The sequence below is a fragment of the Ambystoma mexicanum genome, chromosome 1q, assembly GCF_040938575.1.
Source record: "Ambystoma mexicanum isolate Mex_15411 chromosome 1q, UKY_AmexF1_1, whole genome shotgun sequence".
NCBI classification, from domain to species: Eukaryota; Metazoa; Chordata; class Amphibia; order Caudata; family Ambystomatidae; genus Ambystoma; species Ambystoma mexicanum.
The window spans coordinates 1,088,100,854-1,088,124,772 of record NC_090922.1 but is presented as its reverse complement, the minus strand read 5'-3'; the positions used below and the strand labels follow the sequence as shown (position 1 = coordinate 1,088,124,772).

The window sequence follows — 23,919 nt, the reverse complement described above, 5'->3', positions numbered from 1 at the left end:
GGTTTGTGTTTGCAACCCAGGACTAGAAATAGAAAAGCGAATTTTGGGTTTGAAAACCCATCTAAAAATATTGTTGCGTTTAGCTCCTGTGTCAATATTAGGTCATGTAATTGGATTGGAAAATCACCACTGCAATAAGAGAATCTGGTATGAGTGGTGTGCCCCCCCCCGTGAGTGGTCTGTGTGCCCCGTGCCCCCTCGGGAGTGTGTGTGCCCCCATTCCCCCTGTGAGTGACTCCCTCCTCGCCTACCATAACTCTTTCCTCTTCCACCATCCTCCTTCCCACCTTATCCCACCTCTTAGCCTTCCCCTCTTAGCACTTATTCTCATCATCTGTTCCCTGGACTTTTGATAGCAGCTTGTCTGTCTCCCCTCCTCCCCTCCTTGTTTTTCTCCCTCCTCCCCCCACCCCTGCTCTTTTAAATTTGTCTGACAAATTTGCACAGTAGTGTGCCTTGTTCACCTCCTTCTCCCTCTCATATACCCCCGTGCCCTCCTCCCACCCCTTCTCTTGTATACCACCTGCACTACATCAATTGTCATCAGACATAGTAATGTTACTGCTTGCTTTGTTCTCCTTTTTTCCCTTCCCTCTTGCCTTACATGTTCTATGCACTTGCAGAAATGTCGACAGGCCTATTACAATAGTTATTTTTCAAATTCTGTATTGTTTCAAGGACTTTAACTGATTGTAACTGTATTTTCCTATGTTCCCTCCCTCCTTCAATAGCTTTGAAACACACTGTGTATAGGCGCTATATAAATAAACAATCAATGCCCACTGATGACAATTATCTCAATATTTTATTACACATTTCACCAAGTATTACAATGTTTACACTTCCCTAGCGCAGAGTTAAAGGTGACTCTTGGTGTTCGGTACCAATCACTGGCAGGTGAGATGGTTCAGCAGTTTGGCCCCACTTTCCTGCTGAATGTAACACTTCCCGAATGGCAAATAGGTTGAGTTTGTGTATGCCCCATTTGGCACAGCAGCATGTGGGAAGTTGGAGGCTGAGAGACAGGTAGGGAAGAATGGGAGCAACTGATTTGGGGAGGGCAAGGCAAGTGGACCCCGTTACGATGGGAGGGCAACAGTCGGTTTGGGGTTGCAGGATTGTCCTCTGCATTCAGTGAAGGTAAGGGGGTGGATCCCAATCACAAAGAGCATGGTGGTGGGTAAGAATGGGGCATGCAGGTTCAAATGAGTTTGCAAGTTGATTCAAGAATACAAACCTTCTGAGGTATCTGGGTATACAGGTCCATCAAGATATAGCAGACACGTTTTAATACAATGTGGGCCAAACTCTGTCGTGATTAGAAGAGAACATCAAATTCTGGGGGAAGCTACCTCTCCCTTATTGGGAAAATAGCTATGTATAAAATGATCCTCCTCCCAAGATTTTTATATTTCTTTGTCAGTATACCATTCATGATCAGGCCCCCTTTTTCAAGAGGCTGCACAGCCTGCTGTCTGGATTCCTATGGGCAGAGGGGAGGTTAAGGGTCTCGATAGACACACTTGAGACAGAGCTACTCGGAGGGAGGCCTCTCTTTGCCTGACTTCGAGCTCTATTTTCTAGCAGCCCAACTGCAACATGCAGCCAGGTGAGATTCCCAGGCAGATGGGGTAGACAGGCAATTGATTGGGAAGCCCCCACAGCTGCATACTGGAATGGAACTCCTGTGGGGAAGCGCAGAGCTCTGAGGTGTCAGGTATAGTGTTGGTAGTTCAACAAGCTTAGAGACTAGCACGCACAAAACTGAAGCTGGGTAAGGGGTACAGCCCAGATGTAACGCTGAGAGCAGAACCCATAATAGAGGGTATTCTGGGAGATATGGGATTGAGCAGGTGCAAAATCGCTAATCTGCATATGTTGGGGGACCTGTTTGATGGGGATATCCTGTTAACCCTTCAGGCATGGGCACAGAAATTTCATATGCCGGAAGGGCATTTTTTTTTTATTCTGTCAGATTGACCAAAGCCCTCGCAGGAAACTGGGGGGGGGGGTCGATGCTGGAGAAGCCCCCCAACCACACCAGTGCTCCAAACGATCATCTCACTGAGGCTGGGCTGCCGGGCAAATACCCAGTTATACGCAGCACTACAGGATATTAAAGAATTAGCCCCATTGAAGGTTCGGGAAAAGGGAAGGGATCAGCTGGGAGGGTAGGGTCGGGAGGAGGGAGGGTTAGTTCATTAGAGTATGTCATGCTGTATGCTTTGTTAAAACTTAAATAAACATATTTTTTTAAAAAAGGATTAAGACCTTCTCCCATCCTCTTACATTGAAAACTGTTTCACTTTATAAAAATGTACTCCCAGAGTTCAGTCAATGATGCAAGATGCAACATTATAACTTCAGTGTCAACTGTTCGTGAAACCTTAGTCATCCACACTTCCTTGTTAGTACTTGTAGAACCAGCCTAAATTGATGTACATGCTGTATACATGTAGACGACACATTAAAGGTGCACTCCAAAACAAAGTATGCTTTCTTTTTCTAATTTTAAAGGATACAGACCTTCTCCCATCCTCTTACATTGAAAACTGTTTCACTTTATAAAAATGTACTCCCAGAGTTCAGTCAATGATGCAAGAAGCAACATTATAACTTCAGTGTCAACCAAACCATCTAATTTGTAGCAGAAATTGTCAATTGACCACCAAAGCCGGAAGGGCATTTTTTTTTTATTCTGTGAGATTGACCAAAGCCCTCGCAGGAAACTGGGGGGGTCGATGCTGGAGAAGCCCCCCAACCACACCAGTGCTCCAAACGATCATCTCACTGAGGCTGGGCTGCCGGGCAAATACCCAGTTATACGCAGCACTACAGGATATTTAAGAATTAGCCCCATTGAAAGTTCGAGAAAAGTGGTAAAGGGATTTGGGGATGCCATTGGAACGTAAAACATGGTCTAAAATGTGTGCAACTACCCCAAAGGTTTCACGCAAGACAGGCCTCAAATTGATTCAATTTAATATAGTACACAGGGTCTATATTACACCACAGAGGTTACACATGATGAATGCTGCGCTTCCGCACACCTGTGTGGGTGGAACGGGGGGGCACATGGTTTGTGGGTGCCCTGTAATAGCCAGATCCTGGTCAGCGGTGATCAGTCGACTTAATGCCCTTTTGGGGAGGGAATTAGAATGCTCGCCCAGGGTGTGTTGGCTGGGGTTGCTTCAGGGGTGGAAGAAGGCGGAGCGTGAGCGCTCCAATAAGATGGCAACCACCTTCTTGCTGGTTTTAGCAAAGTGCTGGATAGCGATGTCTTGGAAGAACACAACGGGCCCCCTAACACAACAATGGATCCGGGACATTTTGAAGTGGGCAACAGCAGAAAGAAACAGTTAAAGAGCAAGCCACGGAGGAGGATTCAGCAGATACGTGTCTGCAGTGGAGTACACTCCTCAACTAAATATATTAATCACCATAAGATTTACCCCCTTGAAGACCCAAAAGGATATTCATAAGACAGTGACTTGGCGATACTGATAGGGGCCGGCAGGCCCGGGCCACTAGAAACACAGACGAGTCGACCCTCCACGCGACATGGGGTTTGTAACTACTTCTGAGATTCTGGAAACTGGAGAGTGGGGGTAGGGGGGGAAGGGATCAGCTGGGAGGGTAGGGCCGGGAGGAGGGAGGGTTAGTTCATTAGAGTATGTCATGCTGTATGCTTTGTTAAAACTTAAATAAACATTTTTTTTAAAAAGGATACAGACCTTCTCCCATCCTCTTACATTGAAAACTGTTTCACTTTATAAAAATGTACTCCCTGAGTTCAGTCAATGATGCAAGAAGCAACATTATAACTTCAGTGTCAACTGTTCGTGAAACCTTAGTCATCCACACTTCCTTGTTAGTACTTGTAGAACCAGCCTAAATTGATGTACATGCTGTATACATGTAGACGACACATTAAAGGTGCACTCCAAAACGAAGTATGCTTTCTTTTTCTAATTTTATAGAGATTTCTAAATATGGAAGTGTGTTTATTTTGACACAACACCAAACCATCTAATTTGTAGCGGAAATTGTCAATTGACCACCAAAGCTGCTAACTGAACACCCGTGAGCCATTTCTGGGTATTCAGCTAATAGCTCTTTGCACTCTAGGACTTGAGGCCGATGTGTCCTCTCTGTAGCATGCAGCGTTACAACTGGCAATTCCAAAGAAGATTCCACAACAGTGCTTTGGCAGTTTAAAACTATGTTTATTTTGTTCTGTGGGGGGAAAGTGGTTGGTAGAAGGTAAAACTTCTTTAATCCGACCAGTCAAAGAAGCAAGAGTCTTAGACTGGCCAGGTTGGGGCCCAATAAAAAAAAATAAGTGATGCGTCTCAGTGTAGCTTTCTTCCCTCTGTGGTCTGCCTGGAGTAAGGTTCCTTGATAAGATGAATTTGTACACGTTCTTTTATATAAGACTTCTAAGCCCTCAGTGTCCAAGAGGTCCTTCAGGGCCTCCCTGGAGTCCCTTGTAGAATGGCTGTTGAGATCCTCTCGAGGTAACAATGTACCTGTAGGTTAATATCCATGTTTGTGAGTCTCCAGCACACTTTCCCTTTGGGATGTACCAACCTGCACAATCACCAGTTTCTCAAGATGATGGCTTCCAAGTCTGGTTTCTGGGATGCTTGATGGTCCCGAACTGTGCTTACCCATCACGGCGTACCCTAAGATATGAGACGTTTAAAAAGCCAGCGTAGAACCAGAGTAGGGAAATCTATGACAACCAGCTCCTAGTGACCAGGGCAGTCGCCTAGCCCAGTAATTTCCACGTAATCGGACATGCCCCCCTGGCCTGCCTAAGTTTCCACAAGGCGCCTAATGACAAGGGCGCCCACCTAGCCCAGCAATTTCCACTTGACCCAGACATGCACCACCTAGCCTGCCAAATACATTTTACAAAAGGACTTTCATTCTCAGTTTCTGTTTGCTCCTTTCCCCATCCCTGGTGCATACCCTTAAGGTCCCTTTGCGGCAGGCTGATCACCCCTTTAGTTTTGATATTCCATCTCGTTATCTGCTTTCTCCCTCTCTGGTCTTTCTACCTCCTTTGCAATGTCACCCGCCAAGAACACCTTCTCGTTTACTGTCTTTCCATTTAGGTTCCAGGGTTTCTTCATTTTTCACCCTCTTCCCCTAGCCTGTCTCCCTCTGTTGGTCAATTCTTTCTTTTCTTCACTTTCACCTCTTTGCTCTGCTTAATTACTCTGCTTTTCATCCCATCCTCTTAACTTTCTTCCCTACTCATATACCCACTGCATATTTTGTAAATCTTTTCCTTCAGCTTCCCTTCACCACACCAGTCTCATTCCTCTGTAGGCCATGACACCTTCCTCCAACTCCTCCCTTTCCTTGACTTGCTCCTCTGTATTTTCTCATGCTCTTTGCCAGTGTGTTCTTGCGTCCTGTTCTTACGCTATGCTTTCGCCTACCTTCTTCCTTAGCCTCGCTTTTCTTTCCCCTTGTTTGCCGCTCTGTAACTTACTTGGAAACATACCTCTGTTGCACTGCTCCTTTCTTCTTTCCGCTCTGGCCTGCAGTGCATACTTGAAGCTTAACCCCTCCAGGACCGAATTCCTACTTTTCAACACCACCACCGAATACCCAGAGATACAGACATACAGACATGGCCATCAACCATGAACTCTGAGGGCTTCACACCCAAGCTCATCTCCTGTGCCAAGTCCCTCGGGTTCCACATCGACAAAGCCCTCTCCTTCAAGACACGCAAAGGTAACAAAACTGACAGCGTGGTATCAGCTCTCCCTCCTGCAAAAAGTCAAGCCTTTCATTCCTGCGGACAGCTTTAGAATCTGTTAAAGCACTGGTCCTATCCCACCTGGATGGGGGCAACGCATTCCTTGAAGGCCTCCCGTCATCCTCCCTTGTGCCCCTGAGAAGTTTCCTACACAGGGCTGCATGCCTCATCAAGGGTCTACGCAGATACGACCACATCACCCCGGCCCTCATCGACCTTCACTGGCTCCCACAAATCTCCTTTAAATCTTGCTGCATCATCTTTAAGGCAGTTGCCCCCAAGTCACCCTGCTATCTTGCAGAGAAACGCTGCATATCCGGTGGACAGCGCACCACCAGAGTCCAGGACATGTGCAGACTTGAAATCTACTGCTGCAAAAAGGAAAGGTCCAGAAAACAAGCCTTCTCTGCCTACACCCCCAAGACTATGTAACCTCCTCCCCATAGGCATCAGCCTTGCCGCCACACTCCTACAATTCAGAAAAGAACTCAAAACCCACTCTTCAAAGAGTCCCTCCTCCTCAACACCTACACCATCAAGTCGGACATACGACAGCTGATTCGCTAGACGCTGCCCACCCCTCTCCTCCCTGCCACCCGGTACAGCTGTGCGCCTGCTCTGTCCCCCTCTGTATGCTACCCCCGCTGTATATCTGTTCTGTTAACACTGAAAAGCGCTCCGTTTTACATCTGTAATGTTGTACACCTCTGTAAAGTGCTTCGTTGCTTCTCGAAGCTGGGTCTGCGCTCCATAAATACAATAATAATAAATCGGTTCTTTCACGGCACCTCCTCGTCCTCAGAGTTCCCTCATTCAATCGCTTAGGTCTTCCTTCTGCATTTTGTCCTCGCTCTTCTTCTCTCTATGAAATGGTTCATATTCTAGCCTCCTAGACACCTCTGCTACCAGTTCCCTAGCGCCAAGAACATGGGTTGCCATTCGACTTCTTTCTATATGGCGCTTCATTTATAGGATTGTCTGCTATTGCTCCTGGTACTAATGGAGCCATGTCGCTCTAACATGCAAGATTGACTATTCCATTTCTCAGCATGCAGTATCGCAGGACCCCAAACTTCTGCATCGAGCCACAGACAGCAACTGGAAGAGCAGGAATAGCCATCATTACATGGGGTGGGCTGCCAACCCCCTGCTTCCTTTAGGCAAACTTCCATTCCAGGATCCCAGAGCAACATCAGGTTGGCTCAGGCATCCAGAACCAGCCCCTCTGGCCAAGACTACTGTCCAACTTGCAAGGCAGGCTCGCCTTTCACTGTGCCCTCCCTCCCCATAGACGGTAAGCTGCCTGTCACAACACTCTGCTAGTACCTGCCGACCACCCCAAGCAACAGCTAGTCTAGGATTCCTGGAAAACAGGCATGGTGGCCCTTGAAGTGATGATGACATTGCACCCCACTGCCACCTGACAAGGTATGTAATAGGGCGCAAACTTGTTCACATAGGGTTTATTTAGCAGCATGATTCAGCCCCTAGAGTATTCCCCAGTAGGTCTTCTTCCTTAAGTCTGTGACCTCAAAATGGCACCTGCTGTGAGGTGAAAAAACAAATGAAGGGATCACTGTGCATCCAAAGGTCATAACTTTCAATGTGGCTCAAGAGGGGGGATACAGTTAGATTCGCTTGAGAACTATTGGCACACACAATTGTGTTATATAAAATCCCAAACTGTGGTTGGGGAATGTGCAGAGATCGTTCGATTTTGGGCTGATCGGACTACTTTGTGTGTGCTGGAATATGTGTGTCCACACATCTATTCTTGACAATAAATTACTGTTAACAAAAAAGAGCACTGGGAAAGTCAACAGTTTTGGAATTTGCAAAGGACTTTTTTTGCCAGGTCCTACCAAAATATGTTCAGGTACTCAAACCATTTTCTAGCTGGTGCCATGTTACGGCCAGGTAGTACCATTATGGTAGTGCCTGCCACATTTCTATCCCCTGCTTACACAAAAGCCCAAGCTCTTGGCTTTGTCAATGCATTTTTTGTCCTTTAAATTTGCTGGCCCCACCCGCATTAAGTTAGGTCAAATTGTATTTCACCATAGTCAGTTAATGATTTGCCTTCTACATCGGTGACAGTGCAGAATGAGGGTGTTTGTGGCCGACCTCCATGTGTTTATTAATCAGTTAACTGAACTGCTGGGCTGTATGAGAACTACCATACAGCATATTAAGGTTTCACAGCCTCGATGAGGAAAGGGTCTCTGGGGCTTTTATAACTGAAAAGATGGCTGATGATCAAAATAAGCCCGAATTTGATCAATAGAAAAGATTCCTCTAAAGAGCTATAGAGAACAAGGACCCCTTGAAATGGATCAATGTGCCGAGTGATGTCTGATGAGTGTCATTAATTCCAAGTACGATGTTATTAAACGTGGAAATATCAAAGGAAATGTTATGCTATACATATGAAATGAAATCAACATCAGATCTTTGAACACAGCATATAAAAATAAGGTGTTTGGGCTGTGTCTCAAATAATTCCATAGAAAGTGCTGCTCCTGTACAGCACTTTCTGCTTTGGACCAGTTTGGCCTGTGTGGATAGAGGTGCGCAAGCCAGGGGTGAGTGGGGTGGGTATTCGTTTTAACATCTGCTCCCGGAAATGGAATCATCATACGTGACATTGAGGAGTAAGTTACTCAAACATACAAACAGAAAAACATGGACATGGCTCGCAGTGCACATCTAATGCAGCTTCGGTACTTTGGGTGCAACACGCAAAAGAAAAGCGAGCTATGAAAGGACGTGTGTGTCCATTGAACCTTATCCTTTAACAGCTAAAAAAGAAACGTTCCTCGTTTCAGCCTGTTGATAAAATCGTGCAACGCCTCCCCTCAAACACAGCTGCCCAGTGTTTGCAAGACAGTTCCTTAATCTGTTTGGCAGTTCAGGGCCCGGTTGTATAACCTCACGAGCACATTACCTTGAAAGGCAAACGCTGCACACGCGATCTGTTGCATAACAGTCGCAAGTCAGATTAGACGGGCAAGTGCTGGCAGATTTCCTAGCTGCAACGCTGCTCGCGGTTTTCAGGGGTACAACCTTCTTTCTGGGCGCTAGCTTTCTGGAGGACACGTCCATCATCATCCTGGGTTGCTTTATGGGCTGTAACAAACAAGTTATACTCTCAATGAACGAAATACTTCAAACACGATCTAAATGTCATGCAACGCCGCACATGTAATGCAACGTCAGATTAAAAGCAGCAATGGGAAGAATATTCAGGTTTCTCTCCGGCCCACCATCAGGGTGCACCCGTAGCACGCCCCTGGCTTCTGAACACAACACACACTGTATTTTACTAATCATGGGCACCACCTGTTGGAGGTAAACAGGCAGCATTGGAATACAGATATTCACAAAACACTTATGGCAGTGACCCATAGTTCTTTTACCTCGTGCATCATCGGTTACCATGACCTTGACCACTAGCAGGTCTGCCGACCCGCCAGCTGACTGATTAGTCTACTGGCTGCCTGAGCTGAACCAGGGTTAATTGCAGAAAACCCAATGTCCAGCCAGACAGTGCAAAACGCCCAAGCCTGGGCTAAAAATCTACCCAATGAGCAACCCGAGGGGCCACCCCTGTCGGCCTCGCCTGCTTGGCCTACTGATCGCAAGTAGACCCCACAACCTGGGTAGCAAATTTGTTCATTCAACATTTTGTTTGTGGTCCGAATATTTTATATAATCGGTTGTGTAGGGAAGGCAGCGGGAAAGCAATAGGAGGATGCCTGGGCCTGGCCTGCTTATATATCCTGACCCCACCTAAAGGTAAGGATACCCATGCCCCTCCCCCGTTGCAACACCCTTCCCCCTTTACCCCCCAGAAGTCCACACATGGAGCCAAGGACCCACCATGGCCCACGAGGCAGCCCCTAATGGCGCCGCTCCTGCAGGGCCATGGCATAGCCTCCATTCCCTGGGGCAAGTCTACATCCAGGAGCTTCACTTTTCAACCCTTGGGCCTTAACCTGTACACTTACCCATTCCATTATTAAGTCAGCCATCCCTCCAGTTTCTCGGTTTTCTGTATTAACACATCCGGCCATTATTCATTAATGAGTCGCTGATTACAAAACTCACCTCTTCTGTGACAATCAAAAGGGGACAAGTGTGGTTCGCCACCGGTCAACAAGACTTGGGCAGAGTTTTTAAAGATCCAAACAGCGGCAATCACGTTTTGCAACCACTTTTGTTCCTTAACCTGATGAGGGAGGATAGCTCGGGGCCAACGCGTTTATCTTGGAAGCAAGCCAACGCTGCGCAACACAGGTTTGAATCGTGATCCTGCGCTTAGAAACCTCTCTCTCTCTGGTATTAAGAGCGTTATAAAAAAAAACTAATATAATTATAACCTGTCCTGAAGCAGACACCACGGGAATAGTTGGGCCACGATCATCACTGGGGCAGGCACCACCCCTGATAAAAGCGGACCCTCACCAAAACATGGTCTGAAACCGGATTGGAACTTATCCAACATTACCACTTGGTACAGCCCTTTGAACCGGTCAATGTTGCTTAATTACATATGACCCATTAAGCTTCAATGTCTTCAAAATGTACATTAACACTACTTTATATATTCCCAAACACACATAGGTATGTTTGTAGATCATAGATCACCAGTAGGGCTGGGCAGTCAAAAGTAGCTTCCAGCAATGTCAAACCTGCAGTGCTGGTATGCCGTACGTACATATTTGGGGGGCTTTGAGACAATATAGTATCAAACAATTTCTCAGATCGAGATCGAAAAAGATTAGTTATGAAGAAATCTGTTCGTTTTTAGTGTGCCAAAAGCATTACAACGATATGGAATGTGTCCCAAGCAGATATTCCGCTATGGCAGGGCTCCCTCCCAGGGCTCCCTCCCACTGGATGCTTAGGCACCCTTTGCAATCAAGAGACCAAAAAAAGACAGTAAAGTCAAAAGCTACTAACCAGGCACAAAATGTCATTGAACCCCTATAGTGAACGCCAATTATCCAAATACCTACAGCAGCCCTATTCCTACTTCCTAAGAGCGAATTTAAGGTGAGGGCGAAAAGGGCTGGATCATCCACACCCAAACTAGCTCCTTTCTAGAACCATGAGACAGACAGACACACACACACACACACACACACACACACGAGCTACTGCTGAACCAAAACCCATCCACATACATTAAGGATTCTGTAGAACTTTGGTCAGTAAGCACTGATATTCACAGAGGATGTTTGCAGTCTATGCAACACGATGTGCCACAATGAGTGCATGGAAGTTGCAGAATGCCTTCTACACATTGCCGCTGCATATTATTGTCTGTTGCTTACTCCATTCTTTTATGCAATGCTGAACCACGGTCTAACTACTGCCAATTATACAACTCGATTGCTAATTAGAGTCCACTGCTGTCTACTACCACCTTCTAGCTACACCTTTTAACAATTGCCTCTGCTATAAGAATAAGACTGCCATAGAAAGCTCTATAAACTATGCTCCCTCCTGCGTGGAAATATGATACTGAACAATACCCAGTCGACCTTACTATCACTTACTCTACTAATAAATGCCCAGATCACTACAGCCCTAACTATAATCAACATAATGTGCTCACCTTGTCCCCTATCTGATAGAAACATCAGACTACCTTGCCTCTATGAGCCACATAGTAACACTTTGAACTCTAGCCTTCGCTCCAACAATGATATCTCCAAGCTCAAATCTTGCCACAGTCTAAATAACGAGGCTACACATAAAACGCTGATTCCTGTAACTATCCCCGTTCTAAGACTAAAAACAATCAACCAAAAGCTGAACCTTCTAAATCTCAGGATCCAAAAAACACCTCTATCATCACTGGAGTACTAATTAATGCCATATCTTTAGTGGCACATGCCACTGAAATAGCAGACCTGATCTCCACGGATGACCTTGACATCCTAGCCATCACAGAGTCATGCTTGCACGCTGCGGAGGCCCTGCTCACACATTAGCGGTCCCTGACAATTACCAAATCCTCAGAGCGGACAGAGGCGGCGGCTTAGCCCTCATCCCCAAATCTAACCTCACAATAAGACTAGCACCTTCAGCTGCATTTAATTCCTGCGAACTCCTTACTGCCAAATTATCAATATCAAACTGCTGCACCCTTTTTGTATTTGTATTTGTTTTATTTGTAACGTGCACCATCAAGCCCGGAGGCATCAGGGCGCAACTTGAGCATAGTTCCATAAAGAGCATATAAAAGATACATAATTTAGGCACAAGTGTACATACATAATAGTCAGAGCATATATAAATCTACATTATTTACAAAGCAACCCTAACGATCTACCTAATTTATCGACCTTTGGGTCCCATCAGTACCTTTGAGGAAGATATCTCCAGCATTCTCGCAAACAACCTTAAATACTCCTCACAACTACAAATATTCAGCAACTTCAACCTTGGATTAAACAACCCTGCGGACAAACATGCCCAGGCAGTAGCGAATATCCCATCAGAACAAGGACTCGCCCAAAGAATATCCATACCAACCCATGCCAAAGGAAGGACATTAGACTGGCTGGCTGACCTGAACTGCGAAACCTCCATCACCTCCATAACAACTCAACCCTGGACAGACCACTCCGATTGCCTTCACCTTAGCAATAAAGAGACAAATGTCCAACAACAAGGTTATGGTACCTCCCCTCCCTATTAGGAGTAAAAAAACATTACGGCAGATAGGTTACTACCATCCCTTAACTCACTCCCAAATGCCTCTGATCCTAACCTTCTCATCGAGGCCTGTCATAAAACCATGGCTAAAACCTTAGACATTATTGCACCTACCAAAATGAACAAAGGCAAACAGAGTGCACACTTGAATGCCTGGTTTACACATCTCAAAGCACTCAGACTACAAAAAAGAAAACTGGAAACACTATGGCGACTTACCCCTTCTGATGAAAACAAGACGAACTTAATTAACTTCGCAAACTATAAAAAAGAAATAATTTGCACCAAAAAAGATTTCTATAACGAAAGAATCGCTAATGCCAGTTCCAATACTAAGGAACTATTCGCGATACTACGAGAAATGGAATCTCCTATTCCGTCCACAGATAACATGCTCAAGGACAAACCTTTGTGCACAAGCATTCAGAATGCCCTAGCCAACAAGATAACATCACTCCAAAATAGGATTGCTGACAAGAAAGCCACCCTGCCCAATCACAAGACTCAAACGACAAGCGCCAATGAATCCACCACACTAGATCCATTCAGATTCTCTAAAGTATTTATCCTTGAAACTGAAAAAACCATCTCCTTGAAACCATCTAACTGCCAGGGCGACAACCGTCCGGCCGAAATAATCAAAGACGCAGCTAGAGACTTTCCAAATGAATCAACGTCTCCTTCACAACTAATATTGTCCCAAGTAACCTTAAAGAGTCTTGGGTCCTACTACCCTTGGTAAAAAAATAAACATTGGACCTCCCCCCCATCCCAACTAATTACCGGCCTATTACAACGGTGCCCTTTCTCCTTAAAATATTGGACAAAGTAGCACATCTTCAAATACAGAAATACCTCAAAAATAACCATCTTTTAGGTACCCGCCAATCCGGATTCAGGCCACAGCACGGCACAGAAACGGCATTAATCGACTTAAAAACTCAAATTGATGAGCTCAAGTACAAAGGGAAAACTGCCATGCTGCTCCTCCTCGACTTGTCGGCCGCCTTTGACCTAGTGGATCACGAAGTTCTGTGTAAACACCTGGCCTCGACTGCCTACTTCTCGAAGGCGGCAATAGCATGGGTCCAGTCCTTCTTAAATAACAGGACCATGAGAGTTTTCGTCCCAACAGTGTCAGCAGACCACATGCAGCGTCCCACAAGGATCGTGCGTATCGCCAACCATGTATAATATATTTACAAAGCCCTTGTTTGACAAATTGGACAGGCTTGGTGTCACCTACACGAACTATGCAGATGACTCCCAGATCCTCATACCCCTTTCGGGTGATTTTTAAATAAAATCTACCTCCTCATTCAGGCATGTATGGCAGCCCATGGCCTCTGCCTGAACGACAACAAAACGGAGCTCCTGATTCTTGGAACAGCTGCCAACCTATAAAAATTGAATTTGAACTACTCTGCCTTCAACATTGACAGAAATACAATTAAGGTAGTAAAAAAAGTGAAATCTTTTGGCTTCTACCTTGATACTCTCAAAAATAGACTACTGTAATGCCTTATAATTAGGTGCTAATAAGTATATACTTGACAAAATACAAATCCTACAGAATAACGCGCTAAGAACTGCTCTGAACATTCCTAACAGAGAACACATATCGACATTTAGAAGAGTACATCATTGGCTGAAGATAAACGACAGAATCTTGCTCAAAACTATCTCCCTTACTTTTAAGTGCCTCAACAAAGCGGCACCTATGTACCTAACTGAGAGAATGGTCAGGAAATCCCACACCCGCCCTTCTAGAGCTGCAAACTCTTTCTGCCTGAACATACCTAGATTCAACCTAAAAAAATCTGGAGGTATTAGCTTCCCAGTTAAAGCCGCTCAGTCCTGGAATGCTCTGCTTCTGTCTCCCAGAATGGACCAAACTTTCCTCAGTTTTAGACGCAATACCTTGAATTGTTTGCGATCCAATGACATTTGATCTTGCTTCACATGACTGCTTCTGTATATGCCTTCTACCCTGCTTTCTGTAACCTGCTGTATAATTGTCTACTTGCATTGTATAATTTTACTGCCTACTTGATTCACAATGTAACCTTAGCTAAAAGTATTCTTGTATTCCGTGCGCCCAGTTACCTCCGGGTTTGGTGCGCCCTACAAATAAAACAAACAAACTGCAGTCACCAACACTTACAGTGCAATAAACAAATCAAATTCACTGCATTAGATCGGAGAGAAACTATTTTCTACAAATATCACGTACAACCATGGGGCTTGGCTATGTCACAGTAAATGGAAACTATATTATTTTGAAACTTTGTACATCCAACAACATTAAGTTAAGGGATTCCAAAATAGGATATTCGGACCAACATATCAGGAGTGTCTTCGGAGTCTGGAAAGGTGTTAAGACAGCACTGGAAATAGATTTATTTTTTAATTTGCCAATAAGATCCATCCTAGAACCCAATTCACAGGATAGCCATCAGTTAACTTCCTTGACGTTCTATCTTGCTGGCAACTGAAACCTTTCACAAGATGTTTTTCGAAAAACAGAATTGCTCAACCTAAGCTAGTTTAGCAGTGCTGAAAGAATTCTCGAGTTACGACATTAGGTAAAATTTTGATGTGAAGTTCATTTTAAAGGACTATGGTTCTACACTCCTTGAAAAGTCATACATCCAATTAAACCAAAAGTCATGGTCAGAAATTAAAGTAGGGCCAAACAAAAATACCCTCGCATTAGTGTACACTAGTGCCTATTCCTATCCAAGTTGGTCAGTACAGTTAATTTAGAATCCCCATCAGAATGTGTTGCGTCTTGATCTTCTGAAAAAGAAATAGTTTGACGCACCTACCATAACCTACAGGCATAGCAAGAATTTGTGGGATATGCTCTTCACACCAGAAGACATGACAGAATGTCATCAATTTCTTCTTGCACAGAAGGATACCTTGCCTTGGTTAAGTTGCAGAAACTCAAATAATAAAGGGCAATGTGCTTCATCACCATCTCTCAGGAAAGGAGTTCTTAAGGTATTTTGCAAGCTGAGATTCGCACAACGTAATTCATGCTATTAAATGTCAATGCCTAATATATTATGTGGGGAAATTAAAACAGCAACGTGAAAACAAGGTAGAACAAACAACTCCAATATTTTAATGAATGAAATCAATATAGTGGATGACTAATTGAACCACTTTCCTGTTTTCAAGTTTGCGGAAGTACTTGTCACATAGAACAATTTCACATTTGCATACATTTATTGAAAGATTGAGATACATGTATTGATTTTCTTACTATTGAGTGTAGCAGCACAAAGTACACTGAGCGCTAACAGAAGGTTATCTTTACCACTGTTTTTCGGAACATCTTACAACCACCTTATGAGCAAGTTCTTGCGAACCAAGATTTTGAGTTCCTTTTTGATAATTTTTCCTTTTAAGGGGGCCAAAGGTTTCAGTTGGAAATTGAATCGCAAATATAATTTAAAGTTGTTTGTTAATCCACATGAGCTTAACTAGGAAGCAACATGTCCCATTTGACGTTATAAGTACAATTTCTGAAGTTTGTGAAGTGCAGCACATTAAGAGACTAATGTACAGTATCTTCATCTATGCCTAGAAGCTGGAGTTCGTACAAGAAAATGAGGGTTATAACAATGTTTGAAAATCAATTGGATTCCAACCTTGAATAGCAATAAGTGCTAAAATACATCAATTGCTTAATATCAATAGTCACATATGTTCTAAGTTAACTGGCCGTTATGAAGCTCTCAGAAGGAGCAAAACGCGTGTAGGCCACCAATTCTGAATCTAAACAAACCAGCCACATTTGATCATAATTTCTGAAAACATTTTTGGAAGTATATTATCATCATTACTTTGCCAAAGCAAATTTCTACTGCATCTATTTCCAAGGCTCATTCTAAATCTCAATCTCTTTAAGACTATCCATAATTGCCTGGACCCACTTCCTACTCCTGTTCTCTACTATTTTAAAGACTAATGTGGCATGATTATGTTTTTTTTAAGTTCAGAAAATCGAAACCATTGACAAAGAGTTGGCTAGAAAAAGTTCCTACCACCTTCCCTACATTTCTCGAGAAATTCTGATCTGGTCTACCTTTAAATATCTCTCGTTGGAGGAGTTCTCATCCATTATTACCTTATTTGAACCTACATTTTAGGTCAAGGATCTTATTCAGGATATTTTTTGTAAAGATCTTTCTCATAATGCGCTTCTTCACTGGAATAGTCTGATCGATCTCTCCGACACAAGGCCTTTTTCCATGCGATCTTAAAACGGGACTAATTTCTCCTTTTTTGAAAAAGCTGCCATTAGATCCTGATGTTCTTAATAATTATCGTCATGTTACTACTTACCTTTCTTGGGCAAGGCTTAAGAGTAGGTAGCTACAATCCAACTAATACATCATGTTGGTATCCATCAGCTTCTATGTCCCAATCAATCTGGATTCCATAGATTCTATAGTACAGTATCCACTATCCTTCAGAGTTTAGATATCTGGCTCATCGAGGACACGGACGTTTGTTGGTGATGCTCAATTTGCAGGCCGCTTTCAACAAAGGTCACCATGCTGTTCTAATAGAAACTCTCTGTGCTCATATGGGCATTGATGGAATAGCATTAACCTGGTTTATGTCTTGTCTGCACTTGCGTCAACAAGCGGTTCAGGTCAATCTATTAAATGTTCAAGTGAGTGTTCCTGTTTCTTATGCTGTGTCTCAAGGCTCCACTTTATCTCCTCTTGTGTTTGATCTTTATGTGAAGCTGTGGGTGACCCATTTCAGAAATGAAGGGTGAAAATCTATCAGTATGCTAATGACACTCAAGCTTTATCTTCGAGTCTTATTGGCTGGACACCTCAGAAACCTAATTGCCGGTACGTTGCAGCAAGAGAAATGGATGGCAACGTGAACCGGAAGTTTAAAAAATGTTAAAAACAAATTTTCACTGTCGCCCCGTCCTGGTAAGTAACAACTCATCTCCCCCCTGGCTCTCAACTGGTCAAGGACAGGATATCTCAGTCCCTAGTTCATGTTGTAAACTACTTTTGATTGTGGGTTGTTGACAAATTTACATTAAAAAAAGCATACAGAAAAAAACAGTTCAGACCACCAATTTCAAAATTTCTCTCATGAAAAATGTTGTCCCAGCTGAACTTTTTTGTTCAGCGAGACATGCTCTTCCTCATATCAACGTTGTCAATTCTGAGGTGGTTGACCTAGCTACACTTAGCAGCCTCTCAAGTTCTCCTTACAAGCAGCTCCCCAAGTGGTGGAAGGAAAGCTGAAGTTTGGTTGCATCACCCCAATTCTGACCCATCTCCACTGGCTGCCCCTGGAATCTCGGTTTCTTTTTAAGTTATATTGCCTTTGAGGCGATTATTTTGTGCCAGCCACTCTACTTTGAAACTCAACGAATCTAGTGGTTCTAGAATGACATGTAACAAAGACAACTCTTTGACTGAATATTCCCAAAACCAACCAAACTCAAACTTTCAAACAAGCTTTGAGAGGCTTTACCTAAAATGTGTCTACGATTCTACACCCAGCACTTAATCGGTTTCGCTTTTGAAAAGGCCTTAAAAACGTTTTCCTAAATAATTCTCGGTTTCAAATTCAGAAGGGTACGTCATTTTTGTTATGCACTTCGATACCTTGCAGAAATGTTAGTGCCTTACACATTGCAATAAGATAAAACGGTGACATTAGCGTAATATTTGAGACTGCTTGGCATGTGACAGCACCAGCTGCACTCGAGACTACCCTTTCCATGCAGTGGCTATATTATTCTTATGAGGCACAGACTAGCATTGAGCAGGATTATTAGAACATTTTAGGCTAGCTACGATGGCAACAGCTGCATCTTACATATGGGGATAACTAAACTTCATTTCTGAAGAATTGGGGGTTGCACTCGGCATAGGACGGCAGCAACCTGCATATTATACTATCAATGGCATGTGAGTCAATGACCGGCATTACGTGGCAGTATCTTCATATGGGGGCTATGCCGGGAATAGAATGGCAGACCTCGACACGTCAGGCTATAAACCCTTACACATTTTAAATATACATGACATTTGGGACTATGACAGGCATGGCAGTCTCTCCTTACAGGAGGCTACACTTAGCACCTGGAGAAATCGGGCTGTAAAAATCAAGGCAACACTATAGATAAAATGTGTGCAACTAAAATAGACTTTAGGATATTTTATATACGAATTATTCCAAGCTATTGCGAATTATAAGCTTATTTATCCGTTGTTGCATATCTTCAATATCACTTCCTTGGATTGTCACATAGGACATAGGATGCCATTGCGGTCAAAGGTCATGTGAAACCACCTGTGAAGTCAAAGAGATGTCACTCTTGCTACCCATGCTATTTCGGAGAATTGACATACCCGACAAGGTCCTCCCCCGTGGGCACCCACAGTTCACCCCAATCAACAACAAATAGCGTTCCTAGAAGTTAAAAGGTCTATTCGTGCATGATTCAAAGTACCAAATAATGCAGACTAATAATAGGACCAATAGCACCTTATTAGAAGAAACCAGAAGTTCACCGCACATGAACAGGAGACATGGCCGAATGCTATGTTTAGAGCCAAAACAGAGATTAATAGTTTGAGAAAAATCTACTTTCAGATGATGTGGGAGCTAGACTACCATTTCTTCCCAGTATTTTCTTACTCTACAGAAGACAACAGAGGGCAGGAAAATGGCAGACTAGAGTATAAGGAATGTTTTTTTTGTTTTTTGGGAGAGGGTAAGAGTAGCCTTTTTAAGTGATGATGGGGAACTAACCCTGCGATACCAGTACCGCCAGCACCCCTTGCCAGCACTTTCCCTTGGGCCCTCTTCCCCAGACCAGCCCAACCTGGTCATCCCCGTCTACTGCACTCATCCTCCCTACTCCGCCCACCCCCTCTTCCCCTTGCCGCCTTGGCCCACCCAGCACTTGTCTACCCCCTCCTTTGGGGCACCCCACTCCTGCACTTCCCCCTACCCCTCTGCTCTTTTGTCATGCACTTGCATGATAGGATTGTCACAAGGCCAATATAACCGGTTTTTGTTTTTCTTCCTTTATGGTTCCAATGCATCGCCCCACCTCCCCTATCTTGTCTTGTGGCGCCTGGAAACATTTGTGTATAGGCGCCATACAAATGTCCAATAAAATAAATAAAAATAAAGTCTGTCATCCATGGGGCTACAAGCCTCTACATGCTTGCCTTTTTTAATGTCATTAATTTTTGGCATTTTCAATTTTTCTGGCTTCAGCATGTTCGGCCACCTCCGAGCAGGAATAGAGAGGTGATTGAGAGGCATTGAGAACGGTGATCTACGGACAGTGGAAGGTAAACAGGGAAGAGACTAATCAAGCTGACAGTGAGGAAGGGAAACACTGGATGTCACACCCATTACCCCTTTGTAGTAGCAAGAGTCATGGAACCGCAACAAAGAGGAGACATTGACGCCGCAGAGAGGCCAAGCACAAGAGTTAGAGATAAAATGGCAGATGCTGTAGTCCTGCTGAGCTGTCCACAGACCATCAGCCAAGAGCAGTGAGAATCTGGGAGAAGGGAGGTGGCAAGACAGATTCCCTAAATGCAGCCCTGTTTCTTGGCCCGGGCGGAGCACTCAGGATGGGGGGGGTGGGGGAGGAGGGGCACAGTAAGGGGCCCACCGAGAATGGCGCTTCTGCTCTTGCCGGACAAAAGATTAAGCTGCCTGCAGTGCCGGTGGGTGCTCCTCAGAGATGTTCGGCAGGCTGCTCCCTGCTGGCTTTTGGAGGATTGCAATGCGTTGGAATATGCAAACAAAGGAACGCATATTCCAAACGCAGCGTGTGAGATGCGTTGGAGTCGCACACCCTGTGCCCCTCATATTTTATGTTCAAAGCCTTTCAAGTGTGGCAATTTATAAGTGAATGCTCATTAAACAAGCCATTGTTTTTACACAGTAAGTGCTTAACATTTCAGTGTTAAGAACTGAACATGCAGTATTTTTATTCACCAGGCGAGCACAAGTATCAGTTAAGGACCAAACCTATGCATTCTTCAAAGAGAATTAAAATGCCACACATAAAAAGTGTTTAACTATTTTCATGTCTCTTTATTTGACACACCAAAGCTTTTTTTTGTTGTATATTACTTTTTAGATACATGTGGCGCTTTGCTGGGAAGGTTAACTGCAATTGTCTTCATTAAGTATTCTAGTGGCTGCTTTGGGACATCAACTAAATGCATGTGCTGAGCATCACATTGCCTTTTAGGTTTCTAAACAAGTGAGCCACTGCCTAGCTCGCACTCTAGAGGCAACTTAATGACACTTGACACCTTGAGTAGGAAAGTAGGGTTCATTGTGTGTCACCATGCAGTCCATGGCAAATTAATGTAGTGATATCTGTGCAGCAATGATTTGTGAACTTCACAAGTCATCACCCTGTTGGTTAATGGAGTCTATATGGGGATTCTCTATGTAACAGCAAATATGTCGGTTTTTGTCTGATGTGTCCAATGTCCATACAATAGCACACTGGAATGTTGTGTACGAGGCTCTGACGAGCATGCCATACTATGCACACACTTAAAGCATTCAAAGAAGCTGCCTCCAAATTGGACATCCACTAGACCAAACGCCCTTTCTGCACTGCCACACCATGATTTTAACTAGCTGCAGGACAGTACTAATAAGAGATCCTAAAGCCAGCTGTGTTAGATAACGCATGGGCCTGCTTGTTTTTGCAGAAATAACCCAGAGGCTTGTGTAACAGTGAGGAGGTAGTGGCTGATGAATTGTGGACCCTTTACCATGCACTAGAAGCCGGTTTTGTTTAAAACACTTCATCAGCTTATTACTGATAAGGCTAACGTTTGTACGGAGGTACAATCCTTTCTGTGCATGGTTTATTGGGTCTCACTTCTACGGTATCCTGTCCCGTCTATAAATAGAATTCCCAAAAGAGGTTTCTGGGTTGGGGTTGGGTATGCTCACACTGAGACCCAGCCCTTTGTCATCTATAATTCTTCAGAAACACGAAGAAAAAAGAGCCCTTGTACCCCATTTGAGTGGCTGATGTTGCAGCCATGTTATACTCTCATCCAAAAACTTAAGCTGCCCAAATGAATATGTATGGTTTATGGTTACAAACATGTTAATGTTAGGGTGAGCGTTGTGAACAGTGATCTGAGCACCAAGCCATGCATCAGTTATGAACTTAAGAGATTCACACATACAATCCTTTTATCACAAACTTGTTTATGCAATATAGATATATCTGATCACAAAGTCCGGAAAGGCGCTGTGATTTAATGCAGAGCATACAGGGTTCGCTGTTGCGATTTGTCCCCTTTCCCACTCTCAGAGGTATTCTTATGGAGTACAATACGAGTGTACCACACTGTGCATCTTGCAATGATAACCTTCCAACAGAAAATAATTTGTATGGTTAGTCTAGTATTGCCCCTTGCGAACTACAAGTGAGGTGCTACGAACAGAACACCTGCAACACAGGGCCAGTGGTCCGTGGGCCCTCAAACCCCCGGTAGGCTGGTCACACCGCAGTGTGCCAGTATGGATAGTTTGAAACTGCATTCAGACAAGGCCTTCCCTAAGAGCAGGTGACAGAAAAAGCATTTACTTGGACACCAACAGCTGTGCTTTCACATTACAATTCTTCGGTCATGTACTTGCATTACAATGTAATAGAACCAACTTCATTTATATAGCAATTATTTATTTATATTGAGAAGCAGTTTTGTCGCAGACACATAGGTGTAGTTTGGGAGTGACGTATGCCAATCAGGGGGTGGGGGGCATTTTGCTGTTTCGCCCTAGGCACCAAGTTTGTAAGAAACTGCCCTGCCTAAATGGGACAGAAGCTTGTGGGATACCAACAACACTGGGTGAGAATTTACACAGAGGCCTAGACACCGGGGAACAACACTGAAGACAAAATGCCGGTGAGGAATTGGAGCCGGAAGAGCGATGCGAGGAATAGAGCATGCTGGAACTTTATGTCCAAAGTTCCAAGAGCCTGTAAGTAACATCGTGAGAAAGTGAAGGGAAAAGTTCCAGCCATGGGACTTCAAGTCAAAGAATCAAAAACACATTGAGAAATGTATTAATCAATGAAGCACTTCTCAACAGGACTCGAGGTCAAAAGACGAACACGTGAAGATGGATGCCTCAAATAGGCACGGTTTCTCTCGGTACTGTTGTAAAAAAAAAAAATAAGTGTGCACTAGTCTGCATTTTTCAGCATATTAAATCATGCATCAGGAGCCGTAAACATTGTGCACGGAGGGGAAAACTAGCCCATTTATAAATACAACGCAAACTCGTTAAAAGGAAATCAAAGATAATCCACAAACAACCTTATGGCTTCTGCGGATGCACGCTAAGAAAGAATATTCAGTAATGCATTAAGAAGTTATCACCTGTTCACTCTTAAACATGATCCGTTCACATCACATACGCTTAGCGCCATCTCGTGATCAACATAGGCAAGTGCGCCGCAGAAGCGATGAAACAACTACACGAGCTCCTTAAATTTTGGTACTTTGTAGAACCGTAAATAACTGGCGTTAACCGTAAATAACTGGCGTTTCTGCTACCCACTTCGACTAAGTTCAATGTATTGAAAGGATGAAAAGCAAAGTCAGGCCTGATGCATTTAACAAAATGTGACCTGCAATGAGAACGCACATACACTTTGAACACCTATTGTTTGCGGTACATTAATGGACGCGGCAGTTGATCCAGTAAAGGTATTGCAGCATAAGCAGTTCCCATGTCAAGCGCCGTGCACAGCACAGCATGGAACGCAGCACCCGAATAACAGCGGATTACAGAAACCTGCAAGAGGTGGGGCAAGAGCATTTAACTGGGACAGCAAGTACTGTGCTCACCTCACTGCGCTGTATCACCGCTTTTATGAAAACGTTGTCCCAGGGTACGTGGAATTGGGTAACAGCTGTGGGAATGCATCTAAATAAAAACAAGCGCAATGTGGTTTTGTCCGTATGTCCAAAGTTTGATATTAAAAAAAGGCAAAAGCCGCACAAAGAGGTTTTTGGGTACTACTACCTGTCAAAACTAATAGTCAACCCTAGAGCGAATATCCATGGAGCAGTCCTCGTAGAATACACGTGGTGTGATTGTAGCTCAAGTGGCAGGCAGCCCTGCATATCTAATAGGGGAAGCTAGATTATTCATTGGTATACCTGAGCCAGAAGGTCTACCTTGGCTTTTAAGAGCTAAAGACAAAGGAAGCTGGCAAAAACTCGCACCTGGTGTCCGGCCTCCACATAACCAAACACCAACACACATGGCCATGCCTGCCTGGCCCGTGTCCTGCTTCTCTGCAATGCAAGAGCTGCATCGAGATTCCAATCTTCCCCAAAACACAAAGC

General features: G+C 44.1%; 1 protein-coding gene across 4 annotated transcripts in view; it reads right to left on the bottom strand.

Annotated features, from left to right (window-relative positions):
• CDC7 (cell division cycle 7) overlaps nt 1-23,919 on the bottom strand; it is a 310,273-nt gene that overhangs the window by 55,924 nt on the left and 230,430 nt on the right. For all 4 annotated transcript variants that reach the window (XM_069641776.1, XM_069641778.1, XM_069641777.1 and 1 more), the window contains one exon: nt 8,721-8,902. In XM_069641776.1, coding sequence (XP_069497877.1) covers nt 8,721-8,902 — 182 coding nt within the window. The remainder of the gene's footprint in view (nt 1-8,720; nt 8,903-23,919) is intronic.